The sequence below is a fragment of the Macaca thibetana genome, chromosome 3 (genome assembly GCF_024542745.1).
Source record: "Macaca thibetana thibetana isolate TM-01 chromosome 3, ASM2454274v1, whole genome shotgun sequence".
In the NCBI taxonomy this organism is placed as follows: Eukaryota; Metazoa; Chordata; class Mammalia; order Primates; family Cercopithecidae; genus Macaca; species Macaca thibetana.
The window spans coordinates 16,057,060-16,073,349 of record NC_065580.1 but is presented as its reverse complement, the minus strand read 5'-3'; the positions used below and the strand labels follow the sequence as shown (position 1 = coordinate 16,073,349).

The 16,290-nt window shown below is 45.1% G+C and overlaps 2 protein-coding genes and 1 gene segment (V, D, J or C); all 3 read left to right on the top strand.

Annotated features, from left to right (window-relative positions):
• The window catches only part of LOC126951110 (probable non-functional T cell receptor beta variable 7-3), a 632,711-nt gene that overhangs the window by 480,145 nt on the left and 136,276 nt on the right, over positions 1-16,290 (top strand).
• The window catches only part of LOC126951109 (M1-specific T cell receptor beta chain-like), a 418,381-nt gene that overhangs the window by 317,174 nt on the left and 84,917 nt on the right, over positions 1-16,290 (top strand). The gene's annotated exons all lie outside the window — the stretch shown is intronic.
• On the top strand, positions 9,016-12,477 carry LOC126951082 (trypsin-2-like). The gene is made up of 5 exons (XM_050784979.1): positions 9,016-9,119; positions 10,139-10,298; positions 11,181-11,437; positions 11,834-11,970; positions 12,273-12,477. Exons 1-5 carry the CDS (start codon positions 9,080-9,082, stop codon positions 12,423-12,425), a joined length of 747 nt encoding a protein of 248 aa, XP_050640936.1. The 5' UTR covers positions 9,016-9,079; the 3' UTR covers positions 12,426-12,477.

Here is a 16,290-nt window from a genome sequence, read left to right as displayed (position 1 = left end):
CCCTTTCTTACCATAATGTCAATGCCTCGTCTGAATATAATCATCACTCAAGAGTCAAGGGGAGAACAAAACACTTCATATAAAGAGGGCTGGGCAAGGAGTGTTAGTTTCCACTGTTTTCTGTCTCCATTCAGATCATTCCCACCAAAGCCCAGCTGGTTACCTGAAGCCAAGAGACAGACGTAAGTATACCAATGGCCTCCAGACGGCTGCTTTTACCTCCTACCTGGGCCACGTAGACTCTTTACACAGAGAAGTTAGTCACCCCAATCAGAAGGGTTGCCAGCAGAAACAGGGTATGTAAATCACAGATAACCATGGGATTTCTTCGAAGTGGTCTGTGTAAAATAAACCACCACCACCACCAAAAACACAAAACAAAAAATAAAATAAAAAAATAAGGCTTATTCAAAATTCAAGACAAAATACTATGTGAAAGCGAGGCCATGGTTGCCTTTTCTCAGGCCACACAGCTTTCCCAGTCCATTTGCTCACATGGAACTGTGAGATGTGAAGGTCTCCAGAGCATGTGCTCAGGATTGAGGCTGGTATTGTTCACCTGTGGGGCCAGACTAAAGGGCAAAGAAGCAGAAAGCTGCAACTGTGTCCACCGCCATGGCTTAGGGCCTCCTTCTCACAGAGGCTCCGAACAGCTCCACCTCAGCCTTCACACAAAACATCTCCTTCTGGCTGAACTACAGCCAGGCTTGAGTGCCGTGGCATCATCTCTGCTCACTACAACCTCCAACTTCCAGGATGAAGTGATTCAGCCTCCCAAGTAGCTGGGGTTACAGGCGCCTGCCACCATGCCCAGCTAATTTCTTTGTTGTTTTTGTTGTTTATATTTTTAGTAGAGACAGGGTTTCATCATGCTGGACAGGCTGGTTTTGAACTCCTGACCTCAAGTGATAGAAAGTGCTGGAATTACAAGCATGAGCCTCTGCTTCTGGCCGAGGGCCCATTTTTGAAAAAATAATTTCAACTTTTATTTTCGATTCAGGGGCTATATGTGCAGGACCATTACATGGGTTTATTGTGTGATGCTGAGCTTCAGGGTACAAATGATCTCATCACGCAGACACTGAGCATAACACCCAATAGTTAGTTTTTCAGTCCTTTCCACCCTCCCTCTCTCTTTCCTCCAGTAGTTGCAGTGTCTATGGTTCCTATATTTATATCCATGTGTACCCAATGCTCAGCTCCCACTTATACCTGAGAACATGATATTTGGTTTTCCGTTCCTATGTTAATTTCCTTAGAATTATGGTCTCCAAGTAGATCCATGTTGCTGCAAAGGACATGATTTCATTCTTCTCATGGACGCATAGTATTCCACGGTGTGTATGTACCACATTTCCTTCATCCAGTCTAATGCTGATGGCCCTCTAGGTTCATTCCACAGCTTTGCTACTGTGAATAGTGCTGTGAAAGATGTTCAAGAGCATGTGTCTTTTTGGCAGAACAATTATTTTCCTTTGGGTAAATGCCCACTAAAGGAATTGCTGGGTGGAATTGTAGTTTTGTTTTAAATTATTTCAGAAATCTCCAAAATGCTTTCTGCGTTAATTTTTCCATGAACTAATTTACATGCAGGCCAACAGTGTATCAGCATTCCCTTTCCTTTGCAGCCTCACCAGCATCTTCCAATTTTTTGACATTTTAATAGTAGCCATTCTGCAGCCAAGTGCTTTCAAGGCCAACATGGGGAAGAGCCACAAACATCCCTTTTCCAGAAGAGAATTCTTGCCTGCCCACTGGTAGAATTCTTGTTTTCATCTGTCTTTCATTGTTTAGTTTTCAAAGAAAAACCAAAGGTAAAGTGGTATGACCTTCCACACCTGAACCAGTTTGCAGCCACCAGAGCCTGCTGGGATGGGACCCCTAAAGCATGCATTGATCTTGTCACCTGGAATTTGAGAGCTCAACAAGCCCCATAGCAACCGACCATACAACTGCCCATCAGCACTTGTGCTTTCACGGGATTAGCTCAATTCTGGCTCTGCAGACACTGGTAGACACAGAACACAAACCCTGGGCCTCTGTGGGCTTCCCTCATCACCCAGGGCCACAGTGGGCTGTCTGTCCTGGGCAGAGACACAGCAACATTCTCTTAAACTGAAATGAAGCATAAATCCACTTCACCAATAATCATCTCAGGGCACAGTCCCTGCCGCCTTCCTCGGGGATTTTAACATACACATGTCTCTGACCCAAACAGGTAGGTAAGATCTGACTTGAAAGGGGGGAAATAGAGATGAATTGGGGTATCAGGAAAGGATCTCCAAGTGGTTTTGTATTGGAATAGGCGTCCACATCCCAAACTGTACCTGGAGATGGAGAAAAATGCAGGAGATGAGAAGAGAAAAAATGGGCGACAAAGTGGCTGGAAGTGATTGAAAGCTTCTCTCATGGCTCTTTCTGGCTCTGGTTGCTTTGTCAAGGTCTTAGGTGCAGGCAGGGCTGGCTGTGGATTGTAGCTGCTGCACTGGGAGGTGGAAGCCTCACTTTACCTCCAGAAAACTCATTTGATCATCTATAAAATGATCATTTGATCATGCATAAAATGTAAAATCCCAAGGTGGTTGTCATGATAAAATGAAAAAAAAATTCTTAACTTATATGAGTTACATGTTGTATAGTAAGCTACGTGGTATATAGTAAGCACACAGAAATGATTCACTGTTATCATAATTGAAGGACAGTGGTTTGGTGTGCTAAGCACTGAACACAAACCAGAAAGATATCTCAGAGAAGTAGACAAAGAAATCTATAGTTCAGAATGAACAGTACCAAGAATGGCATGTCCTCCAAATTGAGCTTGGGCAGCTAGATCTGAGCCTATCCTACACATCTGAGTCTACAGTATGAGGTAACAGTCTCCACCTATAGCTGTCTTCTCTGCCTGTAAGGTCATTCCTTTTTGAAGAAAATTGACCTCAGACTATAGTGTGATCATTTAAGGAAGAGCGCAAAATACTGGAGAAGGCTTGTCTTCAAGCTCTAGATACAGAAATCCTCATATTCTTGGGTGTTGCCTTTCAGACAGAGAGTCAGAGCCACAAGCACTGATCCAAAAATCCCCTTTTCCAAAAAAAATTTCCATTTTCTACCAAGGTTCACATCCCTGTTTAGGGCACAACTGGTGTCTACGGTTGCTAGAGGAAGAGTCTCTCCTTATTCTCTAAGGCAGGAGTTCTGCAAAAATGCCATGACACGGGGACAAAATGAAACAACATGTTTAGGGACAACACAGGAAAAGCCCATATTATCAATGCTCCAAAACCTGGCTACCTCAGGCTTGGCCAGTTATTCGTGAGCAGAGAGGTGTGTCATCTAAACGGTAGTCATGGCCTGGATGGGTCTGGAACTGTGGCAAGGTAAGGCTCTGAGACAAGGTGCCAGGAGAAAGAGGAATTTAATCATCTATTTCTGCCAGAAAGAAAAGTACCAGGAAGGAATCAGATGTACAGTTTGTCCTCTGGGGACCTCTGCCTTGATCCCCAATAAATCTCCTTTTAGATGCCACCTGCAGCAATTCCCATGGCTTCCATTAGCCTTATGGTCATCTCTGCCAAGATCTGTATTCTTGGGAAAGACAGAATCCTTCTGAATCGCATTGTCTTCCTCTTCAAATGGAAATAATTTTGCTCGCACAAATCATAATTAGCATGTTTGCGGGAAGTTCAACTGTGAAACTCAGCATAAATGAAAAGCAATGTACCACTGTTGCTTATGTGAAAACTCTTGTAAAACTGTCAGACACAATGCACCATCTAAATACAGCAGTGTTAGGTATGAGCCTATCAGTGATTAGTGGAGGTACGGGGTGGAGAGGGTGTCTCCGAGCTGTGGGTCTCCTGGCTGTGGGGAAGCTGACTCGGCGGCCATGCCAGAAGCTAGAGCCAAAGGATCTCTGTGTGTCCTCTCAACTCCACCGGCCCCACTTTGGCATTTTTTCCGATTCTCTCTGGTTTCCATTTGCTTCCTCCCTCTATCCCCCTGGCATGTCCAATTTCACCACCAAGTTTCTGAGCTTTGCTCATTTGGTTTGCTGTCTCCAGAATATCCCTGCTTCTTTTACCTTTCAAACAATTCAACCTTGAACTCTGCTCACTCCTGCCCATCACCAACCTGAACTCTGAGTTGCTGAGAAGGGAAAGCACCCTCATAAGGAAGCTCCTTCTTTCCTTACATCATTAGACTTGAGGAGAGACAGCATCTCCATCTCCACACTGCTCTGGCCAAGTTGTGCCTCAGTCAATTACACAACTGTGTCTTAGTAGCCTTGGTAGGGCCCAAATCAGGATATTGTCTGGGAAGATTCACTTTGTACTGAGTCCAGCATAATCTCACTGCATCTAAGACAGAAAATTCTAGACACACCCCTCCAAATCGTCGTTATTGATCCCAGTATGTGACCTATTTACCATGTGCTCAAATCTCTACCTCCTGCTGATTCTCAGATCAGATCATAACCCAGATTTACTATGGCCCAAAGTCTTGGATTTGACATGCCCGCACACTGACTGGAGAGAAGCATCTTCATTTTCACAGGAACAAGCCTTAGATAAGACTTTCCTCCTCTCTTGGGGGCTCCAGGATACTGAAAAGTTCATACTCTGACATCTGATCAGGGGCCATGTCATTCTGGTTCACGCTGTCAACCCCAAGCAGGTGGGTCAGTTTGCTTCACCCTGAGTGCAGTTTGCCAGGGCAACCATGAGGCTGCATGAAGAGAACCTATGACAGGATGCACATGAGACAGACAAATGTCTTCACATTGAAGAAGGGGAGGAGTGTGCCATTGGTTTTCCATCCTCCAGATGCACTGAGTAAGTTCCTACATAACCTGTGTCCCTCCTTCTTTGCAGCATTTCCCATCCTTAAGCCTTGGTAGGAAGGAGAGCCATCTAGAAGCCCAGAATTCTATGGAATGTGAGTCTCCCTTCTCCTTATCCCTTAGTGTTGGAATTCTTGTTCCCAGAGTCTTGGATTTGACATGCCCGCACACTGACTGGAGAGAAGCATCTTCATTTTCACAGGAATGAGCCTTAGATAAGACTTTCCTCCTCTCTTGGGGGCTCCAGGACACTGAAAAGCCAAGCTTGTTACCAACGCTTGTCCTTCCTTAAGTACATTAAATACATCCCCAATAGTTAAAAGGATTCCTAAACAGCCAGGCCATTCTCCCTTCTTCTAACCATCTCCTCGGCCTAAGAAAGCCCAGCTGTTTCTTGCCTTCTGCCAGCTTTTGAATGTGTTTGCTCTTGCTTCTCTAGTTCTTTTAATTGTGATGTTAGAGTGTCGATTTTGGATTTTTCCAGCTTTCTCTTGTGGACATTTAGTGCTATAAATTTCCCTCTACACACTGCTTTAAATGTGTCCCAGAGATTCTGGTATGTTGTATCTTTGTTCTCATTGGTTTCAAAGAACATCTTTAATTCTGCCTTCATTTCATTATGTACCCAGTAGTCATTCAGGAGCGGGTTGTTCAGTTTCCATGTAGTTGAGCGGTTTTGATTGAGTTTCTTAGTCCTGAGTTCTAGTTTGATTGCTGTGGTCTGAGAGACAGTTTGTTATAATTTCTGTTCTTGTACATTTGCTGAGGAGTGCTTTACTTCCAATTATGTGGTCAATTTTGGAATAACCGCGATGTGATGCTGAGAAGAATGTATATTCTGTTGATTTGGGGTGGAGAGTTCTGTAGATGTCTACTGGGGGACGCTGACCGCTATAACTAAGATCAGAGCAGGACTGAAGGAGATAGAGACACAAAAAACCCTCCAAAAAATCAATGAATCTAGGAGTTGGTTTTTCGAAAAGATCAACAAAATTGATAGACCGCTAGCAAGACTAATCAAGAAGAAAAGAGAGAAGAATCAAATAGACACAATAAAAAATGATAAAGGGGATATCACCACTGACCCCACAGAAATACAAACTACCATCAGAGAATACTATAAACACCTCTACACAAATAAACTAGAAAACCTAGAAGAAATGGATAATTTCCTGGACATTTACACTCTCCCAAGACTAAACCAGGAAGAAGTTGAATCCCTGAAGAGACCAATAGCAGGCTCTGAAATTGAGGCAATAATTAAGAGCCTACCAACCAAAAAAAGTCCAGGACTAGATGGATTCACAGCTGAATTCTACCAGAGGTACAAGGAGGAGCTGGTACCATTCCTTCTGAAACTATTCCAATCAATAGAAAAACAGCGAATCCTCCCTAACTCATTTTATGAGGCCAATATCATCCTGATAACAAAGCCTGGCAGAGACACAACAAAAAAAGAGAATTTTAGACCAATATCGCTGATGAACATCGATACAAAAATCCTCAATAAAATACTGGCAAACCGAATCCAGCAGCACATCAAAAAGCGTATTCACCATGATCAAGTGGGCTTCATCCCTGGGATGCAAGGCTGTTCAACATACACAAATCAATAAACGTAATCCAGTATATAAACAGAACCAAAGATAAAAATCACATGATTATCTCAATAGATGTAGAAAAGGCCTTTGACAAAATTCAACAGCCCTTCATGCTAAAAACTCTCAATAAACTAGGTACTGATGGAACATATCTCAAAATAATAAGAGCTATTTATAACAAACCCACAGCCAGTATCATACTGAATGGGCAAAAACTGGAAGCATTCCCTTTGAAAACTGGCAAAAGACAGGGATGCCTTCTTTCACCACTCCTATTCAACATAGTGTTGGAAGTTCTGTCTAGAGCAATCAGGCAAGAGAAAGAAATAAAGGGTATTCAGTTAGGAAAATAGAAGTCAAATTGTCCCTGTTTGCAGATGACATGATTGTATATTTAGAAAACCCCATCATCTCAGCCCAAAATCTCATGAAGCTGATAAGCAACTTCAGCAAAGTATCAGGATACAAAATTAATGTGAAAAAATGACAAGCATTCTTATACACCAGTAACAGACAAACAGAGAGCCAAATCATGAATGAACTTCCATTCACAATTGCTTCAAAGAGAATAAAATACCTAGGAATCCAACTTACAAGGGATGTAAAGGACCTCTTCGAGGAGAACTACAAACCACTGCTCAGTGAAATAAAAGAGGACACAAACAAATGGAAGAACATACCATGCTCATGGATAGGAAGAATCAATATCATGAAAATGGCCATACTGCCCAAGGTAATTTATAGATTCAATTCCATCCCCATCAAGCTACCAATGAGTTTCTTCACAGAATTGGAAAAAACTGCTTTAAAGATCATATGGAACCAAAAAAGAGCCCACATTGCCAAGACAATCCTAAGTCAAAAGAACAAAGCTGGAGGCATCACGCTACCTGACTTCAAACTATACTACAAGGCTACAGTAACCAAAACAGCATGGTACTGGTACCAAAACAGAGACATAGACCAATGGAACAGAACAGAGTCCTCAGAAATAATACCACACATCTACAACCATCTGATCTTTGACAAACCTGACAAAAACAAGAAATGGGGAAAGGATTCCCTATTTAATAAATGGTGCAGGGAAAATTGGCTAGCCATAAGTAGAAAGCTGAAACTGGATGCTTTCCTTACTCCTTATACAAAAATGAATTCAAGATGGATTAGAGACTTAAATGTTAGACCTAACACCATAAAAACCCTAGAAGAAAACCTAGGTAATACCATTCAGGACATAGGCATGGGCAAGGACTTCATGTCTACAAGACCAAAAGCAACGACAACAAAAGCCAAAATTGACAAATGGGATCTAATTAAACTAAAGAGCTTCTGCACAGCAAAAGAAACTACCATCAGAGTGAACAGGCAACCTACAGAATGGGAGAAAATTTTTGCAATCTACTCATCTGACAAAGGGCTAATATCCAGAACCTACAAAGAACTCAAACAAATTTACAAGATAAAAACAAACAACCCCATCAAAAAGTGGGCAAAGGATACAAACAGACATTTCTCAAAAGAAGACATTCATACAGCCAACAGACACATGAAAAAATGCTCATCATCACTGGCCATCAGAGAAATGCAAATCAAAACCACAATGAGATGATATCTCACACCAGTTAGAATGTCAATCATTAAAAAGTCAGGAAACAACAGGTGCTGGAGAGGATGTGGAGAAATAGGAACACTTTTACACTGTTGGTGGGATTGTAAACTAGTTCAACCATTATGGAAAACAGTATGGCGATTCCTCAAGGATCTAGAACTAGAAGTACCATATGACCCAGCCATCCCATTACTGGGTATATACCCAAAGGATTATAAATCATGCTGCTATAAAGACACATGCACATGTATGTTCATTGCGGCACTATTCACAATAGCAAAGACTTGGAATCAACCCAAAAGTCCATCAGTGACAGACTGGATTAAGAAAATGTGGCACATATACACCATGGAATACTATGCAGCCATAAAAAAAAGGATGAGTTTGCGTCCTTTGTAGGGACATGGATGCAGCTGGAAACCATCATTCTCAGCAAACTATCGCAAGAACAGAAAACCAAACACCACATGTTCTCACTCATAGGTAGGAACTGAACAATGAGATCACTCGGACTCGGGAAGGGGAACATCACACACCAGGGCCCATTATGGGGAGGGGGGAGGGGGGAGGGATTGCATTGGGAGTTATACCTGATGTAAATGACGAGTTGATGAGTGCAGCACACCAACATGGCACAAGTATACATATGTAACAAACCTGCACGTTATGCACATGTAGCCTAGAACTTAAAGTATAATAATAAAAATAAAAATAAAAAAAAATAAAGAAAGCCCAGCTTTGTGATCTGGGGCTTGGTTTTCCCTGTCTTCCCCATCCCAGCATCCTTCTAGGAAACAGCCAGTTTCCCTCTCTCCTCTCAGAAGGCAAGTTTCCTTATCACCTGTGAATCACAAACCCACAGAGTGGCCAAACATAGCTGAGCTGATGCAAGACCCTGGGAAGGGGAAAGCTGCAGGTGTGTTTGTGTTGGGAGGCGTGGTGACCCTCACCTCACAGACACGTCCTCTCCCGATCCTCGGGAGGTATAAAGATGGGTCCTCCACCACCAGTCAGGCACACTCTACCACCATGAATCCACTCCTGATCCTTGCCTTTGTGGGAGCTGCTGGTGAGTATCATGCCCTGCCTCAGACCCCACCCACACCCTTTCCTGGCAGACACATGCCCTTCCATTCTTGCTACCTCTCCTCTTTTGACTGTGCTCTGATGTTCTATTTCCTCCAGCTGGCATCTCTACTTCCCGTCCTCCTTGGGCTCTCTTTAAGTCTCACTTGTTTCAACTTCTCCCTGATTTCACTGCCACCACTGTCATTCATCCGTATCCCAGCTGTGGTTGCCAAAGCTTGGAAGGGAGACCAGTTGGGTTGGCCCATGAAATGAAGCAGTAGGCTTCAGGCTTCTCTCTGACAGCACCAGAATAGCAATATTATAGCTACTCTGAACCTCAGATGCAACTGGGGAGGGTGAAAAATTACTCATGCCAGAGACTCAACTCTAGACATTCTAACTTCATTTGTCTGGGGTGCAGCCTGTGTCCTGGGCTTTTAAGCTTCCCAAGTAATTTTTAACATTTCCAGACATGCAGCCAAGATTAAAAATTGCTGTTCTATTGGCCAATGATAACATCTACCTCTGTTCTGCCAAAGTGAGCCTGGGGCTGCCCTCAACTCTGCCCTCACTGCACAGACCTGGGCTGAGGGGGAAGCTGGTCATGGCCAGGTCTACACAGACAGGGGGTTTTCCTAGCTTGGCCAAAGTATCCTGACCATCCAGGGCTTAAATAGCAAGGTGGAGTACACAGGTGGTGAATGAAAGAGAGAAGCATTCAGTGGGTGAGACAGACACATCACAATATCCCAAGTATTGTGAGGACATTTCTTGCTTCCTTAGCCTGGTGACCCCAGGAGAGATCTGAACCCCTGCAGGGTACCTAGCTACGTGCCCTGCAGACACAGAGACTTGGGAGCCACATCCACTGATGCTTACCAGGGGTGACAGCGCTCCCTCCATTGCCTAGCCTCACTGTGCTTCTTAAGGATTTCTAATTAGCAGGAAGGAACCGCAGCCTGAGAGCACCACCCCTAACGTACTAATGACTTGCCTTCTCCCTTCCCATCTCCACTGCAGTTGCTGTCCCCTTTGATGATGATGACAAGATCGTTGGGGGCTACACCTGTGAGGAGAATTCTGTCCCCTACCAGGTGTCCCTGAATTCTGGCTACCACTTCTGTGGTGGCTCCCTCATCAGGGAGCAGTGGGTGGTGTCAGCAGGTCACTGCTGGAAGCTGTAAGTGTGGGTCCCCTGACTGCAAAACTCCCAGCCAGGCTGCCTGGGAGAGCTTTCAGCCCTGAGAAATACTGAGGTTGGGTAAGATGGATGGGATAGGTGGTGGAGCTATCCTTTTGCTGGATAGCTACACATTAAAGTCACCTAAGAAAGAGTTTTTAAAAATATTGATGCCTGTGTCCTATCCCAGGGCAATTAACTCAAAGTTTTCAGGAAGAGGTTGTGAATATCAGTGAGTATATAACACTCTACTTCTGGTAACTGTAGAGTGCATAGACAGAGTTGAGACCGCTGCTTCCATCAAGAACTCTCAAACCTGAGTAGGCGCCAGAACCACCTGCAGGCTTGTTAAGTCACAAATCACTGGGTCCCTTCCCAGAGTTCTGATCAGTAGATGGGGGTAAGGCCCAAGAATTTACATTTCTAACAAGTTCCCAGGAGATGCTAATGCTGTGGCTACCCTTGGATTAGATTACACAGAAGGGTGGTGCTCACCAGGCCAAGAAGGGAGGGAGGAACAGGCACTGTGCGCAGTTAGCAAAGACCTGGGGTGAAGAATGCTGGGAAAACTACAAGGAGCTCCTTGTGCCCACAGTGCTAGTGACTATGGAGATTATGGGACAGAGGCTGTGAAGGTGGGTTGAAGGGAAGCCTCTGGTGGGATCACTTTGACTCTTCCCCACCCCACTACCACCAACCTCTGAAGCAGAAAGGTCCTGGGTCTCACACCTACACTGACCCACATCCCTCTACTGCCCATGTGATATGGCTACACAGCCCACCTGATCCCTCCAGAGCTGTCATGAGCTTAAGGACCCTGGGGAAGGTGGGATGGGTGCCCCGGCTGTGAGAGAAGGTCTTCACCATGCCTGCCCTGCCCAGCGGACGCATCCAGGTGAGACTGGGAGAACACAACATCGAAGTCCTGGAAGGGAATGAGCAGTTCATCAATGCAGCCAAGAAAATTCGCCACCCCAAATACAACAGGAAGACTCTGGACAATGACATCCTGCTGATCAAGCTCTCCACACCTGCCGTCATCAATGACCATGTGTCCACCATCCCTCTGCCCACCGCCCCTCCAGCTGCTGGCGCCGAGGCCCTCATCTCTGGCTGGGGCAACACTCTGAGCTCTGGTGGTGAGTGGGACCCTTTGTCCTTCTACTTCCCTCTATCCTCACAATTTCCCGAATGAAGCATACCCCTTAAGTTGAATCCTCTTGCCTCCAGGCTTAATACTCATTTCTAGTGACCGTAGGCTCTGTACTGGGCACCAGAGAGATGCAAAATCTGAAGGAATGGGCTCCTAACATCAAAAGACAGGAAAAATGGAGAACTTGCTATGATCACGTCTTGGGAGGCGCTGAACAATGATCATTTTGGGAACTAAAAGTCAGAGTCCCTTGCTAAGAGTGAAGCTTTGGAGTCCTCTCCAGGGGCAGTGTTCCTATTCAGTGTTCCATCCTATGTTATTGTCTCTTTCTCTGGCCTGACCCACATTTCTACTTTCTTTCATCTCCTCCTGATCCTCACAGCCGACTACCCAGACGAGCTGCAGTGCCTGGATGCTCCTGTGCTGTCCCAGGCTGAGTGTGAAGCCTCCTACCCTGGGAAGATTACCAGCAACATGTTCTGTGTGGGCTTCCTTGAGGGAGGCAAGGATTCCTGCCAGGTGATTTGGACAACCCTTCCCATGCTGAGGCTCCCACTGATACCCAGGCCCCACTCAGGAAAAAGATTTGAACTCCCAAAGTGGCGAGGCTGAGGAGGCTCCCTGTAGTGCCCCCATGGAGAATTGAGGAAGGCTCCCTTGGGCTGCATGCTCACTGCTTAGGAAGAACAGAGAACGGGCCACCGTGAGAAGGACGTGGAGCCACAGAGCTGCCTGGAAAGGGGGTCTTTTAAGATTCAGAGTAAATGTAGCTATTTTTCTCCTCTATCTCTCTCTTCATACAACTTCTCCCTTCTCCCCAGGGTGACTCTGGTGGCCCTGTGGTCTCCAACGGAGAGCTCCAAGGAATTGTCTCCTGGGGCTATGGCTGTGCCCAGAAGAACAAGCCTGGAGTCTACACCAAGGTCTACAACTATGTGGACTGGATTGAAGACACCATAGCTGCCAACAGCTAAAGCCCCCAGTCCCTCTGCTGTCTCCATACCACTAAAGTGACACTGCTCTCACTGTCTTTGTCTGTGCCTGCTCCCTCACACTCCTTCACACTGGAAATGATCCTCCAATCTCCGGTCAGATACAACTGTCACCCTTGAAGATAAGCAGAGCACCCAGCTCCCAAAATGTGTTGCATGGTAGACTAGATTAGCACGTACAAAGAGATGGAATCCAAAAATAATAAGAAGCTTGGGAGAAAGGGGGGCAGTGTTTTCTAGAGAAACATGTGTTTCGGAAAGGTGGTCTTGGGGGAGGTATTGATTTTTATTTGGGCTTCTTACAGTGGTTAGAGCTAATCTGCCTTCAGAACAATCACAGCACACAAAATGTGTCAGCATCTTCGAGGTGGCCCAAAAAATCTGACCAGCTGAATCTTATTGCTAAAATACAACAATAATGACAAATGCTGATGGTGATGACATGCCTCTCCCAGGAATGTTTAGGCACCAAACCCTGGACCAAGTCCTCCCTTCTCATTCACCTGGAAAATCAAACTCAAGTAAATCTCCCTGGCCCCCTAACTCTTCCCTCAACTCCCTAGTTCCACCTCTGTGAGCAGCTAGAGAGATGTCCCGCCTACCATAGCGGGAGCCAGACTTCCACTTGGGAATCAAGCCCAGCTCTGCACGCCGCATTTTTGTCTTCTTCGCCTTTGGGGTAGGATGCCACAGTGAATCCCACAGCTACCACCAGCTCCCCACTCTGACCAGGGAAAGAAACTAGAGAGGGTCAGGATTCACTCATTTGATTAATTAACTGAGGAAGGATTCATTTTCATAAAACTTGCTCGCCTTTAACACACTTCAAGTGAGTTATTTGGGATTCTTTAAAAAAAGGTGGAAGGAAAGACATCTGAGGGCTGTGACACCATGCAGACACTCTGGCCATACGTTGGCTGGCTTGCACCCACGGGATGCAGCAGAGGGAGACAGGCCTCATGGCACTTCTGGCACCTGCCAAAGCCTCCTCTTGGCAATTCTGAGAGGGCCCATGTTGGGGCCGTAACTTATCCAAACTTGTCAGCGAAGATCCAATCAATCTTCTCTTCGAAATTCCACCTTCACCTTCTGTCCCAAGTGCTTGTGGACACCCCTGGGAGCTGGTACCAAAGGCCAGGAGCAGCCAAGGGAGACAGACAAGTTCAGAGCACATTTCCTGTTACAGGGAACACAGCACAGGCCTCCAGGTGTCCACGGACCAGCATGCAAATTGCAATGATGAGTAGAGTAAAACCTACATGGAGCACAGCATTCCTGGCCAACACAGGGGACCACAGTCCACATGCTGTGGAATACACCCAAGTGTGCATCAGATACTTGTTTGGTAAACAGTAGATGTGTACGATCAATTACCTTGAGAGGGCCATCTGTGCTCCAGATGTGTGGTTGGTGTGAGGAGATGGCTACCACTCAATATCTTCAGAGGAAAACAGGGCTCAGGGTTCACACACAATGGACAGATACACACAGGTCACTGAGAAAGTCACTGCATAGAAACATCACTTTGTTCAACATGGATTTGGTTTTTCTGGAGTCCAAACACAGACCCTAGTTCACCTTACAGACTTGGGTTTGTCTGCTTTTGGAGATATATATCCAGTAGATAGATAGACAGATGAGATAGATACATTTTTTCCCTTTCTTACCATAATATCAATGCCTCATCTGAATATCATAACTCAAGAGTCAAGGGAAGAACCAAATGCTTCACAGAAACAGGGCTGGGCAGGGAGTGTTAGCTTCCACAGTTTCCTGTCTCCATTCAGATATTTCCTGTCCAAGCCCAGCTGGTTACCTGAAGCCAAGAGGCCTTGCAGACGGTTGCTTCCAACTCCTAAGTGGGCCATTAGGTATCTTTATACAGGAAAGTGAATCACCCCACTCAGAAGGGTTGTCAGCAGAAACAGGGCATGAAAATCACAGATAACCATGGCATTTCTTCCAAGTAGTCAGTGTAAACTGAACCAACACTACCACCACCAAAAACACAAAACAAGCCAAAAAAATGCTTATTCAAAATCCAAGACAAAAGGCAGGGGGGATATTGGGATGAATTGGGGTATCAAGAATGAATCCCAAGTGTTTTTGTATGGGGACAGGCATCCACATCCCGAAATGTACCTGGAGATGGAGAAAAATGTAGGAGAGGAGTAGAGAAAAAAAGGGGGACAAAGTGGCAGAAAATCATTGAAAGCTTCTCTCATGTTTCTTTCCAGCTCTGGTTGCTTTGCCAAGGTCTTGCGTGCAGGCAAGGCCGGCTCTGACTGGGAGCTGCTACTCTGGGAGATGGAAGAGTCACTTCACCTCCAGAAAGCTCATCTGATCATCTGTAAAATGGGCAATCCCATAGGTGGTTGTGACGATAAAATGAAAAAAACATTCTTAACTTATATGAGTTACATGCCCTATAGTAAGTTACGTGGTATATAGTAAGCACACAGAAACAATTCACTGTTATCATAATTGAAGGACAGTAGTTTGGTGTGCTAAGCACTAAACACAAGTCAGAAAGATGTCTTACAGAAGTAGACAAAGAAATCTCTGGTTCAGAATGAACAGTACCAAGAATGCCATGTAATCCAATTTGAGCTTGGGCAGCTGGATCTGATCCTATCCTACACATCTAAGTCTACAGTATGAGGTAATAGTCTCCATCTATAGCTATGTTCTCTGCCAGTAAGATCCGTCTTTCTTGAAGAAAGCTGACCTCAGACTATACTGTGATCATTTAAGGAAGAGCGCAAAATACTGGAGAAGGCTAGTCTTCAAGCTCTAGATACAGAAATCCTCATATTCTTGGGTGTTCCCTTTCAGACAGAGAATCAGAGTCACAAGCACTGATCCAAAAATTCCTATTTCCAAACAAATTTTCCATCTTCTACCAAGGCTCACATCCCTGTTTAGTACACACTGGTGTCTACACTCGCTAGAGCAAGAGTCTCTTCTTATCCACTAAGGCAGGAGTTCTGTGAAGACCTCATGACAAGGGGCAAAATGAAACAACATGTTTAGGGACAACACAGTAAAAGCCCATATTATCAATGCTCCAAAACCTGGTTACCTCAGACTTGGCCAGTTATTCGTGAGCAGAGAGGTGTGTCATCTACAGGGTAGTCATGGCCTGGATGGGTCTGGAAATGTGGCAAGGTAAGGCTCTGAGACATGGTGCCAGGAGGAAGACGAATTCAATCGTCTCTGTCTGCCAGGAAGAAAAGCACCAGGAAGGAATCAGATGTACAGTTTGTCCTCTGGGAACCTCTGTCTTGATCCTCAATGAATCTCCTTTTAGATGCCACCTGCAGCAATTCCCACACTTCACAACGCTCTCCATGGCTTGTCAGCCTTATGATCAGCTCTGCCAAGATCTGTATTCTTGGGAAAGACAGAATCATTCTATATCTCAGTCTCTTCCTTTATAAATGGAAATACTTTCGCTCTGCACAAATCATAATTTGCATGTTTGTGGGAAGTTAAACTGTGAAACTCACCAAAAATGAAAACAATGCATGACTGTTGCTTCTGTGAAAATTCTTGTAAAACTGTCAGGCACCATGCACCATCTAAATATAGCAGTGTTAGGTATGAGCCCATCAGTGATTAGAGCTCATCAATGATTAAGGTGGAGAGGGGGTCTCTGAGCAGTGGGTCTCCTGACTGTGGGGAAGCTGGCTCGGCGGCCACGCCAGAAGTTGAACCCAAAGGTACTCTGTATGTCCTCTCAACTCCATGGGCCCCACTTTGGCATTTTTTTCCAATTCCTTCTGGTTTCCATTTCTTCCTCCCTCTATCCCCTGGCCATGTCCAATTTCACCACCAAGTTTCTGAG

Excerpts from the sequence above, each read along its gene's own strand:
- LOC126951082 (XM_050784979.1), top strand. The coding sequence starts at position 9,080 with ATGAATCCACTCCTGATCCTTGCCTTTGTGGGAGCTGCTG. Across the intron at positions 10,299-11,180 it reads GCAGGTCACTGCTGGAAGCT|CGGACGCATCCAGGTGAGAC; the intron begins GTAAGTGTGGGT and ends TGCCCTGCCCAG. Across the intron at positions 11,438-11,833 it reads CAACACTCTGAGCTCTGGTG|CCGACTACCCAGACGAGCTG; the intron begins GTGAGTGGGACC and ends TGATCCTCACAG.